The sequence below is a fragment of the Pelophylax lessonae genome (genome assembly GCF_965119305.1).
Source record: "Pelophylax lessonae genome assembly, chromosome: 4".
NCBI classification, from domain to species: Eukaryota; Metazoa; Chordata; class Amphibia; order Anura; family Ranidae; genus Pelophylax; species Pelophylax lessonae.
Genome location: NC_138771.1, coordinates 201,505,560 through 201,517,961, shown reverse-complemented (window position 1 = coordinate 201,517,961; position 12,402 = coordinate 201,505,560). Strand labels below are relative to the sequence as shown.

The following is a 12,402-nucleotide window of genomic DNA, read 5'->3' as shown; positions in this document are numbered from 1 at the left end:
ACCGAGTTATGACAATGCAAGCACAGAAAAAGAGGTCCGGATCTCCTTGACTGACATACTTTGTGTTCATGCACAGATGTGCTGAAATTCTCTACCAGGTCCTAAAGCCTGGAAAAGCCCTTCAGCACATCTGCACATGCATACACAACGGGGTTCTCATCTTGACTTCACAAAAAAACAAACAAACCTGAAAGTGGTAGAATGAGGGGGATGGAGCCAGTTACATGCACATTGCCTTTTGGGGTGAAGGTCTGCTTTAATTAATAGAAATATATATATATATATATATATATATATATATATATATATATATATATATATAATGTGCACTGTAATGCTCATCTTGAATGTAAAAGATATCACAGAAGATTCTAATTATATTCACACAATTATGTTATATTCTATTTGATCAAGTCATGTAAATTTTCCAATGCCGGAAAGGTAGGCTTATAAGTGTCAGCATTAAGTTATTTGCTGAATACAAAATTGTATTGGAATAAGCCAAGCATAGGTTGCACATTGTTGTACAGCTTGCAATGAAAATTTTTATTTTATATATTCATTCAAACTATTAAAATTAAAACTATAACAAGAGAAATATGGACTCTGCCATTGCTAGTTTTTAGCTGTCATGCTGATACTCTGGCTTCAGTCATTTTAGTCACTGACCCTGGCCAAGTATAGAAGGATTTTTGTTCAGGGTGAGTGATTGAAAAGGATCTTTGACTTTTCTACACCTTTCCAGATCTGCACATGAAGGTGGTGGATTGTGGATTAATGTACTAGCATTTTCAGGAGGTCAACAACTACAGCCACCATATTGTTTTCTTGACAGATTTACTTTACAGAGACACTGCCTCTATAACTAATCTTTGCTTCAGATATCACACATGACCTAGCAGACTGCACATTGCCTGTCTCTTTATCAGAAATGTTGCTAAAAGAAGCAACACTTAAAATAACATATCCACTCATCAGCTGTCAGTAAATCTATCAGCACTTATGCATAGTAACATAGGAACACATGCTGCTGTAGTCTAAAGCTGGCCACATGCAGGGATGTTTTACTATTCATCTGAAAATAATGAGGCCTTTCAAACATCCCTTTTACTGAGAACAATCATTTTCTGCTTAGTGGATTTCATAAAAGCAGCCCCAGAACTTATATCCAGATTTATGGAAAGATCTAACTGGCCTGATGCAAAAGTGGCAAAATTGGAGGAGGGCAGTGCCCTCACAGTTTTTTTATTTGATTTTTTTCTGCAAAATATGTAAAACAAACATGTTTAAAGGGTAAATCCACCTAAAGCAAATATGTCAGATTTTCATTGCAGTTGGAGAGTTGAAGCAGACTCAAAGTTCCCCTAAACTTGACCTTCTTAAAACAATAGCCAAACCTTTAACTGGCTGTTTAAAATGTGCATTTACTTGCCTACAACTGCTCTAGGTTTGGCAGAGCTGTGGTTATAAGTAGAACAGGGCCACTGCTAAAGTCTGCCATGGTGATGTCAAGAAGTATAAAGAGTGCTCGAGTAGACTTACTGTTTGCTCCACAATGACTACCTGATTGCCACTAGCTGTGTGTGTTCTGCAACCTAAACATGACGTGCAGCTTAAGTGCTGGTAGATGAATATATGAAAACATAACGACCTGAGGTTAGAGATGCATAGGTGTATATCATGGTGATGTGCAGTGATCGTTTAAGGTTTGTTTTATACTAGCTTACTGTTGTTTCTTTTGGGGTGTGTTGTTTACTACCTCCTGAGGATCCGAATGTAAAGGGCTCTTGAGTTGCACTTGAGTTGGCAAGAATGGATACGTGCTGCAGCAATTAGGAGGGGTCCTACTACACACTATTTTATCATAATTTGAAAAATGTAACAAAAGGATTGGAAACCTCCAGTGGTGGCTGAAAATACTCCAAAAGTAAAAGGTGAGTGTGAATAGAGCCAGCCATTATAGCAGGGAGATCTTGCTATCCGAGTCCTCAAAAGATTTGGGAAGCCAATTATTTAGGCACATTTTACTTCACTTGTAGCGGAGATATACATTTTGAGCGGATTGGTCCATTAAATTGTGTGTATAAAATGATATAACAATGCTGGAACAATGCATGCCAGTTGAAAGTTTTAGTGACTGGGAAATCTTCTTCCAAGTCAAAACTAGAAATCCGTGATAGAACATCGAAGAAAAAGAAAGATATAACAAATAATTCCAACAAAGCTAAAAATACATAATAATATGTTTTATACAATTTCGTATTTGCCAAAACACTAAATATGTTATGATAACCTTATCACAGCAGATTTATGCACCTAAAATCAACCCCGCTGGGTACATTTACAACTAGTTGAGATCCAGTGGGTTATATGACATCAAATGTGGCTACCAAGAGCATAGTGAATGCTTGAATGCTTCAGGACACTAAATGTGCTTTAATCAGACGGACCCTGTCTGGTAGATTTGTAGCAATATAGGAGAATCAGGAAGGCAGAAATCGGTGCAGCAGGCAGTACATGTAAATGATAATACACATTTAACCTGATTTAGTAAAAATGTTTATTTCTGCCAATCGGCATTAACAATAAGTGATACATTTTGTCACAGCAGAACACGAGCTCAGTAATTCCATTTAGTGAATTTCGGATAGTTGCAAGGTTCTGTAGAGAAGCAATCTCTAAACCTTGTGTAATTTGTATTCATTTTACCAGTCCAAAAGACGAATGCCAATGTCTTGCTTAGCACTTTCAGATACTTAATAATGTCTACAAGGTGCTGCAGGAAAAAGCATTTTTGTTCCACAGGTACTGTGTACTGATCAGCAATTTACCCAAATATGCAAACTCTGCAGAGCCAACAGCTGTTCATTTTTTGTGTACATATTCATTTATGTTTCTGAACTAGATTGATAGGTTTCACTAAGATAATTCTGCAATCTACAAAAAATGCTGATGCAAACTTGTAAACAAGTGTTTCACTGTTTTGTTTTTTTTTTTTTTAATTTCAGTTCCCGCTGATAGATTGATATTTTGTAACACAGAAAGAATGCTGAAATATACAGTATTTTTAATTAAAAATTATTAAATGTGTAGAACGAAGCATAAAACACAGTTAAAAATGTTGTAAGTAATGACTGGGAAATAGTTTGAAATCACTTATTTAACTAAATCTGCATATTTGCCAATATTTCAAAATATTTCAAAATAATAATAATAATTATAATAATATTAATAATGTTCGCCCTACCCAATATTGTATAAGGAGACAAAAGACCCCATTAAATGCTTATAAGAACATATAAACATATAAACTGAAATGTCTATTAAACACTACAGTTTTACTTTGAATATTTATCTTCAGTATGCATGCCTAAAATAGGCTAACATTTAAGAGTTTTTTTTTTTTTTTTTATTGCTGATGAGCTGAAAAAATCCGAAAAAAAAAAAGAATAGAAAAATATATATATTAAAAAAATTAAAGTAAGACTTTTAAAACATAGGGTTTTGCCCAGAAAATTAGGAAACCACTTAAATACAGTGGGTAAAATAGGTTTTGAACATTTCACCATTTTTCTAGGTAAATATATTTCTAAAGGTGCTATTGACATGAAATTTTCACCACGTCGGTAACAACCCATGCAATCCATACATACAAAGAAACCAAATCAAATAAGTTTAGATATTAAGTTATGTGTAATCAAAAGGAGGGAAACGGGAAAGTATTGAATGTGCCAACTGAAATTAATTTAAAATGTTGTACAAAATCCTTTGTAGGTAATGACAGCTTCAAGACGCCTCTCCTGTATGGAGAAACTAGTCGCATTTATTGCCCAAGTGTCATTTTGGTCCATTCTTCCACACAGTCAGTTTTCAAATCTTGAAAGTTCCCTGGGCCTCTTCTATGAACTCTGATCTTTAGTTCTTTCCATAGATTTTTTATTGGATTCAAGTCAGGTGATTGGCTGGGCCATTCTAGCAGCTTTAGTTTCTTTCTTTGAAACCAATTGAGAGTTTCCTCGGCTTTGTGTTCAGGATCATTGTCTTGCTGAAATGTCCACCCTCGTTTCATCTTCTGCATCCTGGTAGATGGCAGCAGATTTTTATCAAGAATTTCTTGGTACATTTTTCCATTCATCCTTCCTTCAATGAAATAAAGTTTGCCAGTACCGTATGCTAAAAAAACAGCCCCATAAGATGATTTTTCCACCTCCAAACTCCACTGTTGGTATGGTGTTTTTGGGGTGATGTGCAGTGCCATTTGACCTCCAAAAATGGTGTGTATTATGGCATCCAAAGAGTTAAAATTTGGTCTCATTTGACCAAACTATATTCTCCCAGTATTTCACAGGCTTTTCTAAATGTTGTGCAGCATGGTGAGCGTGTATATAGGCCATGGCGGTTGAGTGCATTACTTATTGTTTTCTTTAAAACAATTGTACCTACAAATTCCAGGTCTTTCTAAAGCTCTCCTAAAGTTGTCCTTGGCTCTTGGACAACTCTTCTGCTAATTCTTTTCACTTCTCTGTCAGAACTCTTGCATGGAGCCCCTGGTCATGGCCGGTTTATGGTGAAATGTAGTTACACTTCCAGATTATGGCCCCAACAGTGCTCACTGGAACATTCAGAAGTTTAGAAATCCTTCTGTAACCAATGCCATGAGTATGTTTTGCAACAATAAGGTTGCAAAGGTCTTAAAAGAGCTCTTTGTTTTTACCCATCATGAGATGTTTCTTGTGTGACAGCTTGGTAAAGTGACACCTTTTATAGGCCATCAGTTGAGACTGAGCCAGCTGAAATTAATTTGCACTGACAAGGGGCATAATTACTTTCTAATTACTGAAAGATTTCAGCTGATGTCTTGGCTTTCCATGCCTCCCTTTCTTCATGTGTTCAATACTTTTTCCCTGTTTCATTCCATTTTATTACACATAACTTAATTTCTGAACTTTTTTGTTTTGGTTTCTTTTTATGTATGGATTGCATGAATTGTTACTGACATGTGGGGAACATTTAATGTCAATAGCACCTTTAGAAATATATTTAAATTAAAAATTGGTGACATGTTCAAAATGTATTTTATCCACTGTATTTACATTAATCATAAATATTCCTCTGACTGGCTGAGTTGGCGTTTGTGAAGTCATCAGACCACCTCTTCAACTGAGCCAACCAGAAGAAGCTTTGTATTTATTCACAGAATACGCATCTCCCTGTGAAACTCTTAGTCCTGCTCGGTCAGACTGGATTTTGTTCTGGTGGTTTGAAGAGAAGTTTCCATTGCAATGCTAGAACACAGCACTGTATACTGCATGTAGCTGAGGCTACATACAGTTCATATAGTGCACACAGCCACTGTATCTTTTAGTAAAGTAAAGATTTTTTTTGGTCAGTTTGGTCCAAATAAATTATTTAAAGTTCACTAAAAGCTGGAGATTAACTTTAAGGCCCCTTTCACACTTATGCAACTTAAAAGTCGCACGATTTTTCCGCAATGCTGTTGACGCGATTTTGATGGGATTTTGACTGGGCTTGAAGCAATGCCTATGTCTTTGGACCTCAAAACGCATTAAAATCGGGCCAAAGTAGTGCAGGGACTACTTTGAAGTTGGTGTGACTTCAAGTCACACAGATATGAACTGTACTCATTGGAAATAATGGAGAATGACTTGTCATGTGATTTTGCAGTCCCAAATCGCAGGACAAGTCACACGAGTGTGAAAGGGGACTAAACATTTTATCTGAATGTGCATTATACCAATTAGTGCAAATGTTAACTTAAACAGTCATATTGTAATGAATTAAAGATGTAAATTTTAGTGATCACCTCTTCAACATAGATCACATGACTAAAATCCCAGGTTTTAAGTTACAGGACTGGCACAGAAGGAAGCCAGATACCTTTTACATCATGAAATAGCTTTGATTATGCATTTGAATATAGCTGCGGTATTGAGAAACAGTCATCTGCTACTATACCTTCCATCTCTATCCCAGTCATAGACTTCTATTTTAATTGTTCTGTCAACAAAAATAAATGAAACTGCATTACGCAACATGAAATTAATACAGTATTTAGACAATGATGATGAGTGTTATGATCACAATGTGATCTTAAAAAGAGATGGTGATCATACAAGCAATTTACAGTATGAATTTACTAATGCAAATATATTTTATACTATAGCTAAGACACATTATTTAGAATAAAAATAATTTACAAAGATGATTTTCTAAGTTCTAGTGTCTTGTTTTATCAAAACACAGCTAATATTAAAGCTAATAGCTAACAGCTAATAAAGAAAAACTGCAATGGATATATCCAAACAAGCAACCATTCAAATGCATACCCACATAGACTGCCTCCTACATTTTATTTAATCACACAATATCATCTGGATAGAAACAAATGAAACAAAAAAGGCATTGTGATTTATTGTAAATCCCTTATATTGGAGTACCGTACAGGACACAGGGCACAGGGCTTATAGTCCGAGAACATGGGTTCTATGCAGGCTAATTATAGGCGATTGGACACTGGCAAAAACTTTGCCAGGGCTAGGGCATGCTTATGTAACCCCACCTTCTCCATGAGACTCCAGTTTTATTGATAGCGCCCTAGGTGATGGACCTCTTCTCTTTAGGAGAATTTTTTTCTTTTAATTCATTTTTTTTCCTGCAGACAGTTCTAGCAAGATCTGACTGCTTATCGTCCTATGTCATCTAGCATTTTTCAGATTGTTAACTCTCACTGCTCACCTTAGGGTCTGTACTGTGTGGGGCCAGCCTTTAATGTTTGCTTTGGCCACTGAATCCAGCTTTAGGTCCTTGGCACCTTGTTGCTTGCATTAAGTGCAGGCTACCTTCACGTGGTTAATCATTGCATTGCTGCCATAACCCTGGTATTTTTTTTAAACGGTGGACGGTTGGCTTTCCGATAAGGGTGGTCCCAGTGGCAGATTCACCGTGGGATCACCCTTCCGGGATGGCGGAGGAGGCGCCCCCCCCCCTCCCGCCGCGTTCCGGTCCTTTTCCCCGCTTACCGGACCCGCCGGCAGCGGGGAAAACGATCCGGTCCCAGATCCTCACAGACAGGATGTCGAGTGAGGGCAAGCTTGCCCTCACTTGACTCTATGGTCTTGGAGGACCGGAGCTACGGAAAATGTTGTTGCCTAGCAACCGGTTTAAAGGTCCTTTTTTTTTTTTTCATTTTATATAATAATTTTTTTTTTTTTCTATCTTTTAGTGTACTTGTGAGATCTGAGGACTTTTTGACCCCAGATCTCACAAAAAAGAGGTCCTGTCGTGCCTATTTCTATTACGAGGAATGTTTACATTCCATTTAATAGAAATAAAAATGATCAATTTTTTTTTTTTAAACGGTGTAAAAATAAAAAATAATAAATAAAATAAATAGTAAAAAAAAAAAAAAAATTAAAGCGCCCTGTCCCCGTGAGCTCGCACGCAGAAGGGAACGCATACAGAAACCCCGCCCACATATGTAAACGGTGTTCAAACCACACATGTGAGGTATCGCCGCGATCGTTAGAGCAAGGGGAATAATTTGAGCCCTAGACCTCCTCTGTAACTCAAAGATGGCAACCTGTAGAAATTTTTAAATTGTTGCCTATGGGGATTTTTAAGTACCAAAGTTTGTCGCCATTCCGTGAGCGTGCGCAATTTTGAAACATGACATGTTGGGTATCTATTTACTCTGCGTAACATTATCTTTCAAATTATGGAAAAAAATTGGGCTAACTTTACTAGTTTCTTATTTTTTAATTAAAAAAAGTGAATTTTTTTCCAAAAAAATTGCGTTTGGAAGACCGCTGCGCAAATATGGTGTGATAAAAAATATTGCAATAATCTCCATTTTATTCTCTAGGGTCTCTGCTAAAAAAAAATATATAATGTTTGGGGGTTCTAAGCAGTTTTCTAGCAAAACAACTGATTTTAGCTTGTAAACACCAAATGTCAAAAATAGGCCTAGGCAAGTGGCTAGGATGCATGATGATGCTCCTTGGATGTTAGGCCCCTCTATATGGCTAGGCTGTGAAAAAGTCTCACACATGTGGTATTGCCATACTCAGGAGGAGTGGCAGAATGTATTTTGGGGTGTCATTTTTGCTGTGTACATGCTATGTGTTAGGAATATCCTATAAATTGACAACTTTGTGTAAAAAAAAAAGTTTTTATTTTTTCCCCACATTTTCCAAAAACCTGTGGAAAAAAATGATATGTTCAAACGACCCATAATGCCTCATAGAATATACGTTGGAGTGTTTGCTTTCCAAAATGGGGTCATTTTGTGGACTTTTCCATTGTATTGGTGCTCTAGGGCCTTGAAAAGTGTGATAGGTAGTAAGAAAGTTTTATGTGTATTTATGCTCCTAAAACGCCTTATGGTGCTACTTGGACGTGGAGTCTCTTTTTGTGGCCAGGCTGTGTAAAAGTCTCACACATGTGGTATCGCCATACTCGGAAGGAGTAGCAGAATGTATTTTTGGGTCTAATTTTTGCTGTGTACATGCTATGTGTTAGAAATAGCTTATAAAAAAAATGTTTTCTTCATTTTCCCAAGAATTGTGGGAAAAAAATACAACTTCAAAAAGCCCACCATGCCTCTTACTAAATACCTTGGACTGTCTACTTTACAAAAAGGGGTCATTTGGGCGGTATTTGTACTGTCCTGACATTTCAGGGCCTCAAGAAAGGAGATAGGCAGTCAGTACATCTGGTGTGATCAATTTTCAGTAATTGGTACCATAGCTTCTAGACTCAATAACTTTCACACAGACTAAATAATATACACTAATTTGGGTTAATTTTACCAGAGACATGTAGCAGTATACATTTTGGCCCAAATGTATGAAGAAAAATTAATTTTTTGCAAAATTTTATAATTGAAACTAAAAAAAAGTGTTTTTTTTTTCAAAATTTTTGCTCTTTTTTTGCATATATCACGAAAAAAAAACCCCAGTTGTGATCAAATACCACCAAAAGAAAGCTCTATTTGTGTGAAAAAAATGATAAAAATTTTGTTTGGTTACAGTGTAGCATGACTGAGCAATTGTCATTCAAAGTGTGAGAGTGCTGAAAGCTGAAAATTGGTCTGGGCAGGAAGGGGGTCTAACTGCTCTGTATGGAAGTGGTTAATAAACAGCTGCACTCCCTGTATTGCACATCCCAATACTTAGACCCGGTTCACACTTCTGCGTGTGCCGGGTTCGCATGTCATGTCGGAGCGCACTGCTCCGACATGACATGCGATCAGCTGTGCGGTGCGAGTTTAGCCATACAGTTTGTATGGCTAAATTCGCACCGCACCCGCAGCAAAGACGCACAGGAGGCATTTTTGCTGCCGCATCAGGATCGGATCGCACAGCGGTTCACACTTGTGCGATCCGATCCTGTGCGAACTGCACGATCGCACTGCGATATGCGATCAAACTGGGGGTGTCGTTAAGATTACATTGACACCCCCAGCGGATCGCATATGGCAGTGTGAACTGCCGGGGGTGCGTGTGCGATGCGGGAACAGGCTGCGAATTCGCAGCCTTCCCGCATCGCAATAGTGTGAACCGAGCCTGAAACATAACAATCAAAAAATGTTGTTGTGCTGTGAATATACTCAAATATGTATTCAAATAGATCAAAATCATGTAGTGCTCATACACTGATGAGAATAAAGTGCAAAAAAGAAAATCCATCCATATATACATGCAAAGCTGTAAGCATGTTCATTCATAATTTATATTGTTCAATAAAGTGCCAAGTAAGGTATACAGATTGAATATATTTTATTAAAGTGCCAATTATTCTCTGAAAAGCATAAAAAGCATAAACTTAAAAAAAAAAAAAAAAAAAAAGCATAAACTTCAAATAATGTTCATTCAAAATGACAAATCTTCAAATGTGGCTTAACTATAGAGAATGATAAAGACATAAGGAATCCTAATTCCAAATACTGGTGGCGACACAGGTTCTCCACATGTGCTTAATTACAGTCCAAAAGCGCTCCAATGAATCCCTTGTCGGTGCTCCACCATATATAATAATGAATGGATGCTTACCAGATGAGGAGGCCCCAAACAAGGTCTAGCCATGCATTAGTGGGCAACAACCCCAACTGTGGGTATGCAGGCAACACTCCCTTCACAGGACCCGTATGGTAGATGTGTCATCAAAAAGATCACCCGATAATGCGGCCGGTTAGTAGTCATTATTCATTAACGCCTCCACTGCTCCTGTGACAATAATGTCTATTGGGATGAAACGTACGTCAGGTTGGAAGACATAGCGGTGACATCAGCATACCCACCTGGGCGCAGGACGATAATTTCTGAATGCCTGATGTATTCATTTTACTTGTGAGTAGAATACTGTTATTTTAATAAATTTCTTATGCTGGGAAATTGCGCATTGAGCGATTGTGTTCCTTTTTTATATACATAAAAATAAAAAATATAAATATTCAGCGCTGAACCTTACAGGTGGGAATAGAAAAAAATTGACGGATTAGCAGCTGAACACTCAAGGGCAATCGCATAAAACCTCCTGAATAAATAAAAATAAAGTGCAGCACAATCCTTATTCATACATTACACCGTAATGCATACATAATGTATATATATCTCATATGCTATAAGAACGTCCATAAATGTGCAGGGTGATAAGAAAGAGGAAAAAAATCCTTCTTGATAGGTGATGTAGATTGGGATCCCAACAATAGATGACATGTAATCCACAGTATTGTGTAATATGGTGCTCAAAACTTCCCACCACCTGGCATTCTCTGCCTCTCACTTCAAAGCACAGACCCTACAGGGTCAGATAGCGTATCAAATTAATCAGCAATATCCAGATCACTTCTCCATATAGATAACACACAGGGCCAGCTAACAGATTCCAGACCTCAATAGTACCAGGGACTGCTCACCCAATAAGATATTCGGTCAGGGATAAAGCTCCATGATATAGAATGGCAATAAGAAAATATCTAGTGCTCTCTGTATTGCTTGATTAAACTTATTAGGACAGTACAGGTAACATTCACATATTCGTATAATTCAAAATGTCCCAATCTACATCACCTATCTAGAAGGACTTTATTTTCCTCTTACTTATCACCCTGCACATGTATGGACGTTCTTAATCTTATAGCATATGAGATATCTATACATTATGTATGCATTACTGTGTAATGTATTAATAAGGATTGCACTGCACTTTATTTTTATTTTTTATATACATGCCTGGTTAATGAATGATAACTACTAACCAGCCGCATTATCAGGTGATCTTTTTAATGACACATCTAACATATGGGTCCTGTGAAGGGAGTATTACCTGCATACCCACAGTGTGGGGCTTTGCCCACTAATGCGTGGCTTGACCTCGTTTGGGGTCTCCTCATCTGGTAAGCGTCCACTCATTATTATGGTGGAGCACAGACAAGGTATCACTTGGAGCACTTTTGAACTGTAATTAAGCACGGGTGGAGCACCTGTGTCACCACCAGTATTTGGAAATAGGATTCCTTTTGCCTATATCATTCACCAATTTAAAGCCACATTTGACGATTTGTCATTTGAATGAACATTATTTGAGTTTTTTTTATGCTTTGTACAGAATAATTGGCACTTTCATTGAAAATATTCAATCTACATACCTTTCTGGCATTATATTTAATATTATAATTTATGACTGCACATGTTTACAGCTTTACATGAATAAATGGATGAATTTTCTTTTTTGCACTTATTGCATTTTATTCTCATCAGTGTATGAGCACCACATGATTTTGATTATTTGACTACATTTGACTAATGCAGGAACATCCATACATGTAGGACACCCAACGTTCGAGGTGGTTTTTTTCTTCCAAAGCAAATACACTTTTGCACATTGGTACTGACTACTATTCCAATGTTTCTCTTCTCCCTCAATTTCTCTCCATCAGTCAGCTAATGTGACCCTGATGCTAAGTTCGAGAGGCAGAGGAGGGTCAAACAGGAATGCTGTGGAGGTGACAGACATCCTCCTTTTCAACTGATGACATCATTGGTTGTTAGGATGTCAGTGTCTCTAAAGCCATAATGGTGCATAATGAAAACCTGTGGCTTTGTGTAACTAAAAAGGCAAGCTTCATCCTCCTGCTGGCTTGTAAACTATTTTTGAAAATGTTTTGGGCATTTTGTCAAGGCACCCCTGAAGAAGCTTTAAGGCACCCTGGTTGAAAAAGGCTGGGCTAGAGGAACCCATATCCTGGCTATAAATCTGTACATTTTGTTTTTGAACCTAGAGGCAAAGATGTCCACATCCTTTCCCCCTACTATTGAGAGCTATTCGGGAAGATCTCAGGGTGCAGAGATTAAACTCCTGGGTCTATATTTTTATGACATA

At 37.4% G+C, this 12,402-nt stretch overlaps 1 protein-coding gene across 2 annotated transcripts in view; it reads right to left on the bottom strand.

The window, feature by feature from the left end:
* The window catches only part of CPNE8 (copine 8), a 386,684-nt gene that overhangs the window by 108,097 nt on the left and 266,185 nt on the right, over nt 1–12,402 (bottom strand). Inside the window, exon 10 of one of the 2 annotated variants that reach the window (XM_082257084.1) lies at nt 5,977–6,018. The exons of the other annotated variant lie outside the window; for it this stretch is intronic. Within the exon in view, the coding sequence (XP_082113210.1) occupies nt 5,977–6,018 (42 nt within the window). The remainder of the gene's footprint in view (nt 1–5,976; nt 6,019–12,402) is intronic. 2 annotated transcript variants of the gene reach the window in all.